The sequence below is a fragment of the Lytechinus variegatus genome, chromosome 9 (genome assembly GCF_018143015.1).
Source record: "Lytechinus variegatus isolate NC3 chromosome 9, Lvar_3.0, whole genome shotgun sequence".
Lineage (NCBI taxonomy): Eukaryota > Metazoa > Echinodermata > Echinoidea > Temnopleuroida > Toxopneustidae > Lytechinus > Lytechinus variegatus.
In genome coordinates this window covers 12516421-12531681 of record NC_054748.1, presented here as the reverse complement: position 1 = coordinate 12531681, position 15261 = coordinate 12516421, and the positions used below count along the sequence as shown (strand labels likewise).

At 36.7% G+C, this 15261-nt stretch overlaps 1 protein-coding gene across 6 annotated transcripts in view; it reads left to right on the top strand.

The window, feature by feature from the left end:
- The window catches only part of LOC121420976 (liprin-alpha-1-like), a 68468-nt gene that overhangs the window by 14464 nt on the left and 38743 nt on the right, over positions 1 to 15261 (top strand). For 5 of the 6 annotated variants that reach the window (XM_041615539.1, XM_041615537.1, XM_041615538.1 and 2 more), the window contains exon 11: positions 2133 to 2195. The exons of the other annotated variant lie outside the window; for it this stretch is intronic. In XM_041615539.1, coding sequence (XP_041471473.1) covers positions 2133 to 2195 — 63 coding nt within the window. The remainder of the gene's footprint in view (positions 1 to 2132; positions 2196 to 15261) is intronic. 6 annotated transcript variants of the gene reach the window in all.

Sequence of the window (15261 nt, the reverse complement as noted above, 5' to 3'; positions counted from 1 at the left end):
TTTTATATATCTTTTCTTTTTCCATTTTTTTCCTTCAATTTGTTACTTGTTAGTCATGTCATTTATTGACTAGGAATTAAAATACACCTTCCTGTTATAGAAAGAGTTGCAATCATCAACCTTTGAAAGTCGGTAACCTCCCTATCTGTCGTTATTTTGTAATACAGAATGGAGCATGCTGATTGATCAGCATAAAACATTAGTGTAGTCCTCTGGGATCACTGTACCCTATCATGTTCTGACAAAATATACTTTGATTTGCTTTCTGTAGTTTATGTTGATTTGAGTAAATTCCACTCTTCATAAGATTTGACTTTATGAAGCATAGGAGTCTGGTGTTGATATATGAAGGCTTTATCTCTCAAAAGAGAGATTTTGCCAAAAGTTATGTTTGTCTCGCCCACCAGAGGTGAAGGCGAGACTAAGGGATCCACAAACATTATGACAAATAACTTTCCAACAATAAGTCACTTTTCAACCGAACTTGGATTGTAGATAGGGGACCTGCATGTTATGGTGCAGTCGCAGGTCACATGGTAAGGTCAAAGGTCATGTTTAGGTCAATGTTAAAGATTTCTTCAGGTCAGCGTTTAAGTTTACATGCAAGACTCACTTATGACACATTAACTCTGCAACCTTAAGTCACTTTTCAACCAAACTCGGATGGTAGATGTACTTAGGAGACCTGCATTTTTAAGCTGCAGTCGGAGGTCATATGGTAACGTCAAAGGTCATTTTAAGGTCAGTGTTAAACTCTACGTGTAAGACTCTCTTATGAAAAATGTTATTCTATCCCAGTTATTTCACAATGAATGAATGATCTGTTGATACAATTCTGCTGCGTGCAGTCACAAATTGCCATATTTCTGGTTATTTCCACACAACATCAGTTATGCCTTGTTATATAGAGTTATTGAGATATTGTGCAGTGTTTGGTTTATAGACAATTTGAATAGACTTTTTGCTTCAGTCATACTAAAAGAAGAGTCTACAGATCAATCAAAGCCATGATCACTCTGTTTGCAATCAGTTTTGTGTTTATTTGATTCCAAATTCTCAAAATGGTAGAATAGTGTGTTAGGTCTATCTGTCTTTCAATGCACAATGTTGAAATTTATGGTGCATTGAATGAAAGTGATGATTAACTTTTTGAAATTCTTATGTTGGTCTGTCTCCTCTCATCTTTCCATCCCTAGATGTATTAAGCTTGTTTGTGAGGTTCATTCATTTAAAATTTAATGACTGATAATCTCTCTAAATGTTATGAAAAACAACTAATGGTTGTGTAAACCTACTTTGAGTTAAGAAATAATGAAAAAATTCATGAGAGTATGATGAATAGTTTGTGGCTCTTATTAATAGCAGTAATGATCTAATTATCATTTGACTGATTTTTACAATATTGATAACATTGATCAGAATTGTTTTAGAATCATTTGTGAAAATCAATGATTGATAGCTTATCTTGATGTAACTAAGCCCAGGGCAATCTTTGTAGTGTTGATTTCTCTTTCAAAATCAAACAGTGATGTGTTACCCGTCTCTCAAACTAATGTATGTTGTAAAAGAGCTTTTGATCTTGTCATCGTTCCAAGCTTTCTTCAAAAGCAAAAAAAATAACTAAATAATATATATTCCATAGATAATTTGTCACAGTTACATGTATATGCTTAGAAAATAGAAAAGATACTGGCTGGCTGGCTAGCATTCACTGCACTGCACTATTAAAAGTAGAAAAGTTGTAGATTTTGCACAATTTTTCATGTTTATTTAATATTTGTGTATTCATATTTTTCTTAATATCCTTTAATGAAATATTCGCAATCTACAATGGCTGTCTGCTTACAGCAAAACTTTTATATATTAGATTGAAATATATGTTGATTAATTTTACAGGGATCTAGAAATAAAAAGAGAGATGTCCAGAGAAACATACTTACTCATGCTTTCTCCAGTTTCAGTTGTCATATTTTTTTTGCTGTGAAATTATTTGTTTATTTCAAACTGTATCTGTTCATTTTCCCCAAAAAACTCTCTTCTCTCTCTGTTTCCTACATTGCTCTTTTGTTCTATCTTTCTCTCTCCTGTTCTATCTTTCTCTCTCCTGTTCTCTTCTATTTTTTGTGACACAGCCCAAATATGTTCACAATCGTTCTATGTCCCTTTCTGAGTCGGAGCTGCAGTATTGGCAAAAGGTATAGAACGCATATGTTGCATTATGTTCCCCATGGATAGCCCCACCCACATTGCCCTTTCACCATAGCAATCACCTTGCTTAGCCACGCCCTTCACGTTTGCTTGAGATGTTGTATAGTTGGGTTTTTTTCGAATTCCAGTTTTAACATTTGTGTAATATGAATGCAACAATTTTCCAACTTTGTTAGATTGATTGATATTTACATGAGATAGAACAGTTTCTATCATTTTATCTTCAAATTTTGCATATGACATTTGTTCTCTAATTTTTTTGTTGCCATGGCAATAAGTTAGATTCAACAAATCAATGTATCAACAATATTATATTGTAAGGTTTCCTAAGTCTGCGCAATGCCCCCTTGTCAGCGATTAACGCTTGTCAGCACACGCGTATCTGCACCATTCTAAAAAAAGATATGCAACGAACACAAACTTTACATATGCAATACATAGACAAATACATGTATTCATTTAAAAACCCAACTTAAAATGGTGGAAAAATAATGAATTTGGGGCATTTCATATGACTGCCTCAAAATGCAGCCTTTCCCACCAAAATCCCTGAATCATGTGCAAAGTGAATGGCTGCGCAGACATGGGCCACCATCTTTTTGTTCAATCTGAAAATGACTTTGGCACACTTGCTCATAAGAGTATAAGGAACATTATCAATTGATTTTTTTTTGTGGAATAGAAATAAAAATTATGATTAATCTTATTTTGAATTGTTAGGTGTGCAGATATGGAGGCCCCGTTCATAAAATAATGACATCCAGTACATAACAAAGTTAATGTGGTATACTGTAGGTCATCATGGTATCCTTCCCTTTAATGTATCTCATTGCATGGATCCTTTGGTTGCATGAATGTTTGTGGTTTATTCTCTAACAAGTCTGAAGTATATATTCACTCATCTATATATAAAACCAGGCTTTATCCAAATCAAATTTGATTGTATCTGGAAGATAGGTGAATTGAAATTATAGGCCTACATGTAATGCATTTTAGATTTTACTTTTTTTCTTTTTGTATAGTTTAAGAGCTCAAACTGATTCAAGATTAAATGTGATATTCTTCATACAAAAAATGTTAGTAAAGGGAATAAAATTCTATATTTGAGTTGCCCCCCTGTCCTTTGATTAACTTAGATGCGCCATTCAGATAATATTTGACAAAACTCACTATCTCTTTTTATATCGTTAAGATATGCTTCAACAAAAAATATAGACCAAAGTTGACTATCGGAACATCACAATGATTTCAATATCAGTTGCATGGTATTGCGAAACTTTGGACAAAATTTATTTTGCACAAACTTTTTTATCATATGTAAATGATTACTCTTTTATTTTTTTTTGTAGTCTGGCTGCTGATAACATGCCTGAGTAATATCACCTCATAATCCTTTTTTGAAGGTTACTGATCTTTTTGCAGCCTTAAATTAACGGTCTAAGCAATATTTGTTTTTGCCTCCATTTTTCTCTCGCTTGCATACATGTAGCAGAGTGAGACTATAGGCGCCGCTATCTGACGGCAACGGCAGCAGCGTCAACATCAAATCTTAACCTAAGGTTAAGTTTTTGAAATGACATCATAACTTAGAAAGCATATGTACCTAGTCCATGAAACGTGGACATAGGGTTATCAAGTATAACTGAACATCCTGCCTTGGTTTCAGGTCATATGACCAAGGTCAAAGGTCATTTAGGGTCAATGAACTTAGACCATGTTGGGGGAATCAACATCAAAATCTTAACCTAAGATTTACTACACTGCGCTATACTTACCTATACCATCTCATCAAATTGCTATTCGTTACCCTGACTCGAATAGCCACCGGTAAAAAACTCCCCGAAAGAGGCTAACTGCAATCAGGTAGCCTGGGAAACCCGTCACGGGACGAACCCATAAAACCCCCTCGCCACATATAAGCTTCCTCTTTCGTTACCGTGACGTCGTTGAATAAACACTCGAAACGTTTAGCCACCGCGCAATTTTTTTATGAATCACGATGTCCGAAGATATAACTGACATAAACATTATTAATTCCCAAGCCTCCCCCAACCCAAAAGATCGCAGGGGAGATTAACTCGGTCAAGACAAAGCCGAGGGCCATTATCTCGGTCAAGACAAAGCCGAGAAATAATAACAGCAAGATGATAAGGCGGCCAAGATAAAGCCGAAGAACAAGAAGTCTAACACTTTTAACCCGGCCAAGACAACGCCGGCTAATGACACTACACAATCAGACACCCAGCCCCATAGGCGGGAGGTAGACAAGGGTACGGATAAATCGGAAGAGGCTGTTTACACTCCTTCCAATCGGGGTAGCTCCTCAGCAAAGAGTAGGGGGGGCAAGAAGAGGCCTCGCGATGACCACTCGTGCTCTAATGACAATCAGGCTCGAATTAACGACCCACTACAACCCCTGTATTTCATAAGAAGATCCGACTGACCCGGGATTGTGACTGGTCAGTCCATTCATTGCCAGACCCTGCCGAGACGGGTCATCATCATCCGTTATCTATAGTACAGTCCACCAGGTTGGTGTATCATCGTACTTGTTGAATTGTGCAGGAGTTTATATAGTGCTGTGGAATTAAGATCTATTCTACGTACATGCGGTTTAAAAAATAAATTATAATTACTACAGTTGTAGTAGTTGGATCTTGGAAGCCTTGCAGGCGATCCTCCCCCAGCGGGCGCTGCAATCGACCCATCCCGACCCCGACCCTTTGGACTTGCTTACCGCCAGCCCGGCAGTAGTAGACTATTAAAGCCGCCCGAGACAACGGGCTAATGAAAACTCGTCTCATTTTAGACGTAGAGAGAGGACTAGATCGCCTCGTTCCGATCGCGAAGTTGGGGCTAATGATAACTCGCCTCGTACTAGCCGTAGATAAAAGGAGTTTTCCATCGTGGGAGAATCTGATTCGGAATTGGATTACCACCGACCCGATTCATCAGAAGAGATTTGGGGCGATTTCTCCCCATCAAATTCTTATAGCAGCTCCTTGCATTCCCTGCAAGCTGCCCAGCAAATGGGATTCGATCGAGGAGAATCACCATTAGGGGTACGAGAGAGTTCTGGCTTACTCAAACGCGATACTCCGACTATAGTATGGGAACAGGCATTCTAAATACTGCCCTCAACTTCGGGCCGAAGACAGTACCAGTAGCGAATGAGCAAGAGAAGTCAATCTTTCGCCTGAACTCGTCCGTCTGCGATCAAGATGGACGCTCCGTATAAATCCTGCTATCGGGACGTCCGCACCTATGTAAGCAACACTCTCGGCTTAAACCCATCAGTAAAGGAGTCTCGAAGGATTATCGGTTTGCCGCTCAAGACTTTGAGGATTTTTTTGTGTGTCCCTTCGGTCCCGGACATTGCTTTCCGTGTCGGGGATGCGGGAGCGAGGAAGACTAGATCGGGCCGTAACCCTCTCCGCGGCTCTGGTTACCACTCAGCCGACTATCAGCTTGCAGCGCTGGACGCGACCGCCCGGAGCGGTATGATATTCGCGATGTAGGGGTGTCTGTTATCCGCTCGTAGTGAAGCTGAGCGGCTTGGACTGAGTCTCTACCAATGACAAGAACTTATTGCTAGAGTCACGAAAATCGCTGATCTCCAGTATGAGCAAGCAGCAAGATCAACACTGCTATGCCTATGCACAAGGCAAGGAGGGCTAAAGACTAGATGCTCTCAAGATGATTGAGAAAGGGGCAGCTACTGAGCTAGACTTCTCATTCTCAATAAGCTTCCTTGCGAAGGTAAGGACTTGTTTCATGGACACTTTCAAGAAGTATTGGACAAGCCTTTTTCAGCCAGCACCACAGCTGACAAGACTTTTTATAAGCTCTCCTCGAGTAGACCTAGTCCACCAGGCCCTAGACTAGTCCAGGGCCATGCCCAGACCAGAGACCTCCATACGCTAGCTCTAGCTCCATACCCCAGTCCTATAATGAACATAAGGGGTCATCCCCCTCCTTCCCTCCCTCTGGTAGCGACGCCAGGAATGAAAGGGGCCGCTGGGAAAGTCATAGGAATCCATGTGGTGGGGGACGGGGCCGCCAGGCCTTCTTTCAATGCACCGAATTCAATGCGTCCACTCATAACCGGGACTTTTGACAATCTACACTAGCCCTTCCCCACCTTCCCAGTAGGGAGACTATTTCTTTGCTTTGCATTTCATTATTTGAAATCTGTTCCAAGTCCACAGCAATATGTGATATTGAGGTGTTCAAGTTGATGTGCGAAAAAAAAAAAAAAAAAAACTTTTCATATCAGAAGAACATAGAAAGGAGGAAATAGTGGTGATGGATGAGGTTGTCAAAATCATACCAGGCAAATCATACAGGCATAATGGTAAAACTTGCCAAACTTACGTTACTTACAAAGTTGCGGTCACTTGTATAGGATGTAGACCTAGTACTATTCTTGATAATTTTGTGGCATCTGAGGTATATATCTACTCTATTATTGGCTTATAAAGCAATGACAGAAGTAACTTTTAGTTGTTTATGGAGTGGTCTTTGGATGCTCAGACAGTCGTGAGATCTCAAACCAAGGCCTGAGGGTGGTGAACCCTTAAGAATTGCTGCTATTGTCCATCAGTTTCTACCACACTTGCCACAATGATCTCAGCTTCTCCTTGGAAATGTTTATGACATTTAATAATCTACTGTGTGTTCCAATGATAAAGATTCCCCATACAATCCCAGAGTTCTCAATCAGGGATTGTGATTAAGATAATATTTTATTGTTCGTAATAGAAATATGAGTATAGAAATATTCCAAAATTTCTTTTTACCCAATTTATCATGAGCCCGGCAGCCACTGTGCAGCTCCAGATCGATGAGGCTCTATCCTCTAAATGTTGAACGCCAAACAGGGTGGTAGCAAATACCCCCCCCCCCACACCTGGTTGTGAGAGGTACATTCTACCAACTGATTCAACAAACTGGTTCTGAAAGTGTACAAGGGGTGGTCAATTCTTTCCTACATCAAATTGAAGGCCAATATGGTATCTCATAAATTCTGCCTACAACTTTCATTAGGAATTGGTTAATGATAATAATGCAGTTCTTGTTTAGCAAATATCACATTATGTCCAAAGACTTGGATATTATTACCCTGGGTTTTCAAGGAATAAAGTCCTGCCAGGTACCCATTCATATCTCTTGGATTGAGTGCTGCGCAATGTGGATGAATTTTTTTTGCTGAAGGAAATTATGCCATGGCTGGGATTCGAGCCCATGACCCTCTGATACAAAGTTGGAAGACTAATCCACTGGGCCACAACGCTCCACAACATCTGTACGATATTCATTACTCTGCAAATGTCATTGGTTTGATCATGATTTCCTCGATGTTTGGATCTAGAAGTCCTTTGTATGATATCAAAAAGTCGCTATGGACCTTGCAGCAATCCAACAACTATCAAAAGGGTTGAGCAAGTGCTGTGTAAAGAGGTTTCCATCCAAAATAACTATTTGAAAAGGATAGAAAAGACAATTCTAGATTTGTTGGGGATTCCACCAGAAATGGTTATATCTTATGATATGACAGGTCTGTTCTCAAACCAGGGCCCTGTCTTACAAAGAGTTACGATTGATCCAATTAATCGTAACTATATTGAAATCCATCAGTGTCATAAAATTTTTCTACAGGAAATTTGCACAATGTCATTTGTAGACAAGAGAAGCTCACTGAAAATTTAAGAAAACAATGAATGCATGAATATACATCCTAATTAGAACACTCATGATTCTAGGCTCCAGAGATACTTCGGATGGTGTGGCAGTTTACAGATTGATCCAACCTCTGCCTCTTTAAGTTAGATAGCAGATTTATTTCTTCTATTATTTGACGAAGGTTTATCAGTCTCTTTTTAAGGGGTTACAGGTCAGCCATAGCAGCCATTCATTCAGGCTTCTATAATAGGGAGACTACCTCAATTCATTTGTCCTTACCAGACTAACAAGATCCTTCTTCTTAACAGAATCCTCCCAGCCGAAGACTCTTCCCCTATTGGAACCTACCACGAGTCATTCGGTGCCCTAGCCAAATCCCCCTTTAAACCCATACATAATTGCTCCCTTCTTGATCTTTCCATTAAGACAGCCTTCTTGTTGACTATAGCTTCAGGTCAAAGACGTAGTTTGCTTCATGCACTCATGGTGAGACCGGGTCAGTTTTGCTGGGAGGACAGAGTCCGCTTGATCCCTAGACCTGATTTCCTAGCTGAGAAAAAGAAACACCTAAATCCTGTGATGTTATTCTTCCAGCCATTTAGGGGATATCGTGGCTGAATGGATAACGCATTTGAGTAACGTCCTTAGAGTCACAGGTTCAAGTCCTGGGGTGAACAGTGTGATTTTACAATCTCTCATCAGATTATGTTGTCCCGTACGTGCCTTAAAGTGGTACATTGATTGGACTAAGTGCATTCGCACTTCCCACCAACTGTTCATTAGTTCAATAGAACCTCACAGCCCTGTTATTCCAATTACAATTTCTCAATGGTTAGTGCAGGGGATCAGGTCGGATGGAGAAAATGTCATTTTATCAGGGTCCTTTAGAGCCCACGATACACGGGGCATAGCAGCATCTTGGGCGCTTTTTCAGGGTACCTCTTTGGAGGAGATCCTCCAGGCAACCTATTGGACCTATTCAATAACTTTGTATCTTATTACTTATCTGCTGTAATAGCCAAGACACAGGTTTTGCCATGGCGGTCTTGTCTTGTCCTAATTTTTCCTAGGCTAGTTCCAGTTGATATATTTCATTAACGTGGTTGATGATTCTTATCCCTTTATTCCTAGAGTAGCTTCTCCAGTTGGGAGACTACTTCATTTTATAGTAAATCAGTTTCTTTATCATTGTTATGCTAACTTGTCTGGAAAGGGTCTTGTTTCTGCCCCTCCTCCAGTTTTTCTGTGCTATTGTAGCAATTTGATGAGATGGTATAGGTAAGTATAGCGCAAAGTAGTAAATCAGAATGCTCAGTAGTGAGCATATTATTTACTAACAAGATATACTTACCTATAGCTCCCCACCCGTCTTCCCCAGCAGACCTCGCCCCTCCTTGGCAACGAAAGAGGAGGCTTATATGTGGCGAGGGGGTTTTATGGGTTCGTCCCGTGACGGGTTTCCCAGGCTACCTGATTGCAGTTAGCCTCTTTCGGGGAGTTTTTTAACGGTGGCTATTCGAGTCAGGGTAACGAATAGCAATTTGATGAGATGGTATAGGTAAGTATAGCTTATTAGTAAATAATATGCTCACTACTGAGCATTCTGATTAAGTTTTTGAATTGTCATCATAAATAATTGACAGTATATGAACCTAGTTCATGAAACTTGGACATTTGGGTTATCAAGTATTACCGAACATACTGCCTGAGTTTTAGGTCATATGACCAAGGTTGAAGGTCATTTAGGGTCAATGAATTTTGGGCATGTTAGGGGTATTTTTTGAATATCCATTGTAACTTTTAATTTTTATGGAGCTAGTTCATAAAACTTAGACATAAAGAGTAATGATTATTTTGCACACATCTCAAGTCCCATGATCATAGTAAATGGTCATATTTGGTCAATGGATATAGTATTTTGTTATCATATGAATGTTTTCTTTTTTGAATAATTAATTTTTCAAAATTTTTAAAGTCAGCACTGCTGCTATATCGAATCTACTTGTTTTGTTTTGCATTCCTAATTTGGTCTGTTGTATCTGTGGAGTGTACCATCGCTCTCTTTTATGGATTCATTTCTCTAAAATACAAGGGTTAGAATGTTTCCATTTTCCTGTGATAATATTACAATATCAATTATCAAAATATTTTAATGTTGGTCAATATGTATGACCTGCCTTTTTCATTCATTCATTCACATAAATTCTATTTTCAAAGAAATCCAACCCTTTTCTTACCAGAAATGTTAATGATAGTGTGATGAAAAATAATCTAGAATATAAAAGCTTAAACCATAGATTATGCTTATGCAATTGAGATGCTATGGTTAAAATATTGAAAGAAATTATGTTGCACTCATATAAGTGTTCCAATTTCTGTGAAATTTGTTGTCTTTATTTTGTTTGGGGAAAGTGTTAAAAATTTAAAAATGATCCCTTCAAGATAACAAGTATTTTTTCATCATTCTATATGAATTCATATCCATTCTTGAAATTAATTTGTTATTGATCGGATTGTGTGTTTTTATTTATTCTGAATGCAGAAGAAAACATTGTCTACTTCATCTATTTATTTTATTTTTTACTAATATTTATTTATAATCACAGTGTATTATACTCTGAATTACGGCATGATCGTATGTCTTGGAAATGTTTGTCACTTGTACTTTTAATTTTCTTGTATTACTATACCTAGATCTAATTTGATTCGCATCATGGTTTGTGAATGTTTTCATTATTTTGTTGGTATAGTCTAATGATATTACTAAATGACTAAATAATGTGGCATTATATGTCATCTAACATATTAACAGTTAAATGACACATGACTACATTGTGTTATACACCATTTATTTCTATTTACTAAAAAGAAACCACCCATAAATTGTCTAAATATTTTGTTGCCTGTTTCCTGAGTGCTTTCTACATGTAGTTTGAATTCATTTGTAATGTGTGTATAATTCTGATGAGTATATATGCATTGGTATAAGACTGCTAGGTTAGTATTACATTTATTTGCCAGATATTTAGAGTGAATTACATGTGTCTCATCATGTCAGAAACATTCAATATGAAAGAAATGCAAGAAAGAAAATTCAACAATATTGAGATATTTTAAAATATATTTGATCCATTTTCTCATCTTGTCGTCATGCAACTTCTGTCTGATTTTGATGTGGTTATGGATTTGATGAATCAGATATTTGGTCAGATGCACAAAAAGTAGCAATTGTTTTTTCTAGGCTTGCTATTAATTTCATGCAATCGCTTGAGATTCATTGGCTTGAATTTTATATCTTTTAACAAAAGCAGACGAACATGTAAAGAACTTGAACTTTTTTTAATATATGTGCTTAACTCACAATTGCTTGAGGTACAAATTTGCATTAATCATTCTAGGTTAAATTATGATTTTGGATCTAATTTTGTGAGTTTGAGTGCAATATTTTTTAACATCTCTGTTGAACATTTAGATATATATTTAGTTGTGTATAATTATTTGTATTTCAGAGCGAGGTCATCTGGGAACCTAGAACACTCAATTTCAAGGTTTTATTTCTGATATTCTTTTTGTCATCATTTAATCCAAGAAAGATTTTTTTCATCTTTGAGCTGCTGTTATTCTTCATTCTATTGTGATCTTGAAGGTTATAAAACAGCATGTATTATCATCCATCATTAAGCCTGGTTTTACAGGCATGCAAACATGGTTTTCAAAAAGTAAAAATACGAACAGAAAAAAGCATATTATTGAATTATAACCTAAAACTTTAACCTAAAAAACAACACATACATTATTATACAGTGCATATTAACATTGATAAAATGACAGTGTTCATATTTAGAACTCTCTACCTTCCACAATCATCAAAGAATAAACTTGTTTTCAATTATTATGTTTGCTTGTTTGTTAAAACTAGTGTCTTCCATGCCTCCCATTCAAGGGAAATCAATGGTTATCAGAACAAATATGTTACTTGTAAACCTCTCAAATAATCATTCTTGAAGCAACATGCAAAAAAGAGTATTAAAAAATTAAAATTGAAACAACTCACTTCTGTAATAGCCATTGCATTGCTCCAATATTTTACAATATTCTTTTTGTTTTCCTTCAAAATCTTCAAAATGCATATCAATTTGACATTCAATTCATGCCCTCATTTGCTTTTAATGTGTGAGTATTATCTTATAGTATTAAGCATTGTATCCATGTGTGAATTGATTTCATCAAACACATACCTGTTTGTGTACTGTCTTGTTTATCTTCAATTTCTTAATCAAATACCCTGTATTATGGAGAACCATATGTATTTTTGTAACCTCTCATAATGAATTTACATTCCTGAATGTGTTTTGTTATCTGATAGAGATTTAATCCATGGGTTAACCACTTTCATGAAATACAGATTTGATGTTCAGGGCCTGTATTCCATAAGCGAGATAAGCATGCTTAAGTAAAAAATATAAGCGCTTTGTCTTATTTTCTGTCAAAGACAAAATTCTTAGCCAAGACGTGTATTCCTTTAAGAAACGACTAAGAATTTTGTCTTAGAATTTGGCAAAGAGTTTTTGCGTGTCTGAGACAGATTTAGGATGTATGGCTATGTAACTTTTCTTAAAATTGCAGACTCTGTATTCCATAAATACACATTGCTAAGAATTCTGTGAGTTTTCTTAACTGTTTGTTGCATAGGAAAGATGGCAGGTTTCATCTTCTGCCTGCTCCGTTGTGTGTGTGTGTGTATGACTTTTCGTTATTAAGTATATACTTTCCCTGGAGATTTTTCCCATTTTAATTAATTTTAATCTAGTTGAAAATAATATAGCTTTCCAATTCTTAGCTAAAATCTGGTCAGTTCTGAACCCCTAACCCCCCCCCCCGCCAAAAAAAAGAGAAAAATATAAATAAAATGAAATAAAGGACTGGTCAAGTGGTGGATATGTAGGGCGGTTCATCTTCATGAAATTTGTTTTCCTTTTCTTCTAGGCCTCCATTATAATCAAATTTGATAGAATGCAATTTTTGCTTTAACAAGTAAAATGCACAGATTTTTTACCGCGGGGCAGCTGTTGCAATTGTGACAAAAGTTGCGCAACCTTGCAATTTTCTTAAGACGTCATAGAATCTGAGATTTGGCTCAGCCCTTGGTCAGACTGTAATAGATGTTGTAAAGTGTATAGAATATTGGTAGGGAACATTTCTTAAACAAGTAAAATTCTATGAAAGACAAATTGCTCAAACTTAAGCCAAAAGCATATGTCATTTATGGAATACAGGCTCGAATGTTTGATTTAGCCAATGTGAATTTGTCTCATCTTTATTAATTTGAGTGTGTGAAAGTATTCATTTTGGAAATATATACCACCTAATTATATTCAGCTTTTTTCATAAAGCAGTTTGTAGTGTTACAAACAACTTCATGTGGAGTGGAATATGAAATTCAAAATATAATCCAATATTCATTTAATAAGAAATTTCCAAATCATGATTGTATTTCATATGATTTGATTTAGACCATAGCAACAATTTTACTTGAGTCTGAAAAGTGTTGTAACAGTGAAAATGTTAATGACGATGACAAGTATGTACTATATATTTCAACTTTGGCTTATAAATCACACTCCAGTTGCTCATAAGGTTGTGTGTAACCTAATAAAAGCTTTATAAGAAAGCCCCCCCCCCCCCGAGTCTATTCTATTTCTACAGGGTTCTTAAAGAGTGTAAAATTCAGTTAAAAATACAGTCAGAAATAATGATTATGGGCACCCATGGAAATAATTGTATCCCCCTTTACCCATTGCTCCCAAAATAATTTTATGATTTAGTATAAATCAGAGAGGTGAGAATTTAATTGTCTACCATGGATGCACATGTTTTACAGACAGTGTTTCAATGGTTACCTGGGTTAAAATACTGACATTGGGCCATTTCATTGGCTGATTCTATCATTTATTATCATGTTTGTTTGAGGTCAAGTCCACCCCAGGAAAATGGTGAAATGAATAGAGAAAAATCAAACTAGCATAGTGCTGAAAATTTCATCCAAATCGGATGTAAAATTATGACATTTTAAAGTTTCTTTTATTTTTCACAAAACAGTGATATGCACAACTAGGTGAGTCAATCGATGTCCAACATTTATTTTGTTTTTTATTGTTTGATTTATACAATATTTCATTTTTTTATAGATTTGACAATAAAGACCAACTTGACTGAACCATACAGTTTTAAACAATGCTAATTCCACATGTTTAGGGAAGAATTAATCGTTGTATCACTTGACAATGAGGAGAAAATTAGAATATTTCATACAACAAAGTAGAAAAGAAATAGTGAGTGGATGACATCATAGTCTCCTCATTTGAATATTAGCCAGGATGTGCATATAATTGTTTTGTGAAATTGAGCAAAACTTTAAAATGTCATAACTTTCTTATTTCACATCCGATTTTTATGAAATTTTCAGTGTTGTGCTTGTTGGATTTTTTTCTTTTTATTCAAATAAACTTTTTGTTGGGGTGGACTTGTCCTTTACATATAACCCAGATGTGTTATATTATAGTTTGATATCCAGACTCTCCCTCTTTACTCTCATGATGAAATTCTCTTCATCTTTATTTATGAATGTGAATATGAATGCACTGTCTTAAACATTTTTATTGAGTATTGAAAATGTTCATGAAATGTCCTTTAAGAATGATGTATACTGAATGCATGTGTAGTGTACATTTATTCACATTTGAATGAATTAATCCCAGAATGTCTTCTCTGATGCTATACAATCAGATACTAACACCAAACTGATCAAAGCAATTATGTCATTTCCAGTGAATATATGTACTACCGGACGGTTTGGGACATAAATCTAGCATCACACTTTATCATATTTGGCTTGTATTATGCTGTTTATTACAGGAATTGTGACATAGGCAGACATACATGTACACAATAAGAAGTCATGTTAGCTCGATAGATTGAAGGCTCGCAATTGGACTTCTTTGGTTTGATTCTCACATAGTTTACTAATACCCTTTATAAAGACTTCTTACAAGGTTCATCAAAAAGGACCATCAGTCCTCTGTGTTGCTTCCTTCAAAGAATTAGGCAAAGTGCTATGACAAACATGCTCTCTACAAACTTGCTAGTTTGAAGATTATCTGAGAGCAAAGTTGGCTCAGTCAGTAAAATGTCAACACCTTTGCATGTTAAGAACCCACTGCACTATTCAAATAAGAGTAGGGGAAAACCCTGGTGTAGTGGTTCACCTGCATTCCCCCCAGTCAGTTACTTGTATATCAGGAGGAGAGACCTGCAAGTCACAGTTCTGTGTGCACGCCCTTCTTGGCGACCCAGATTGGCTGCCTCCTCCAA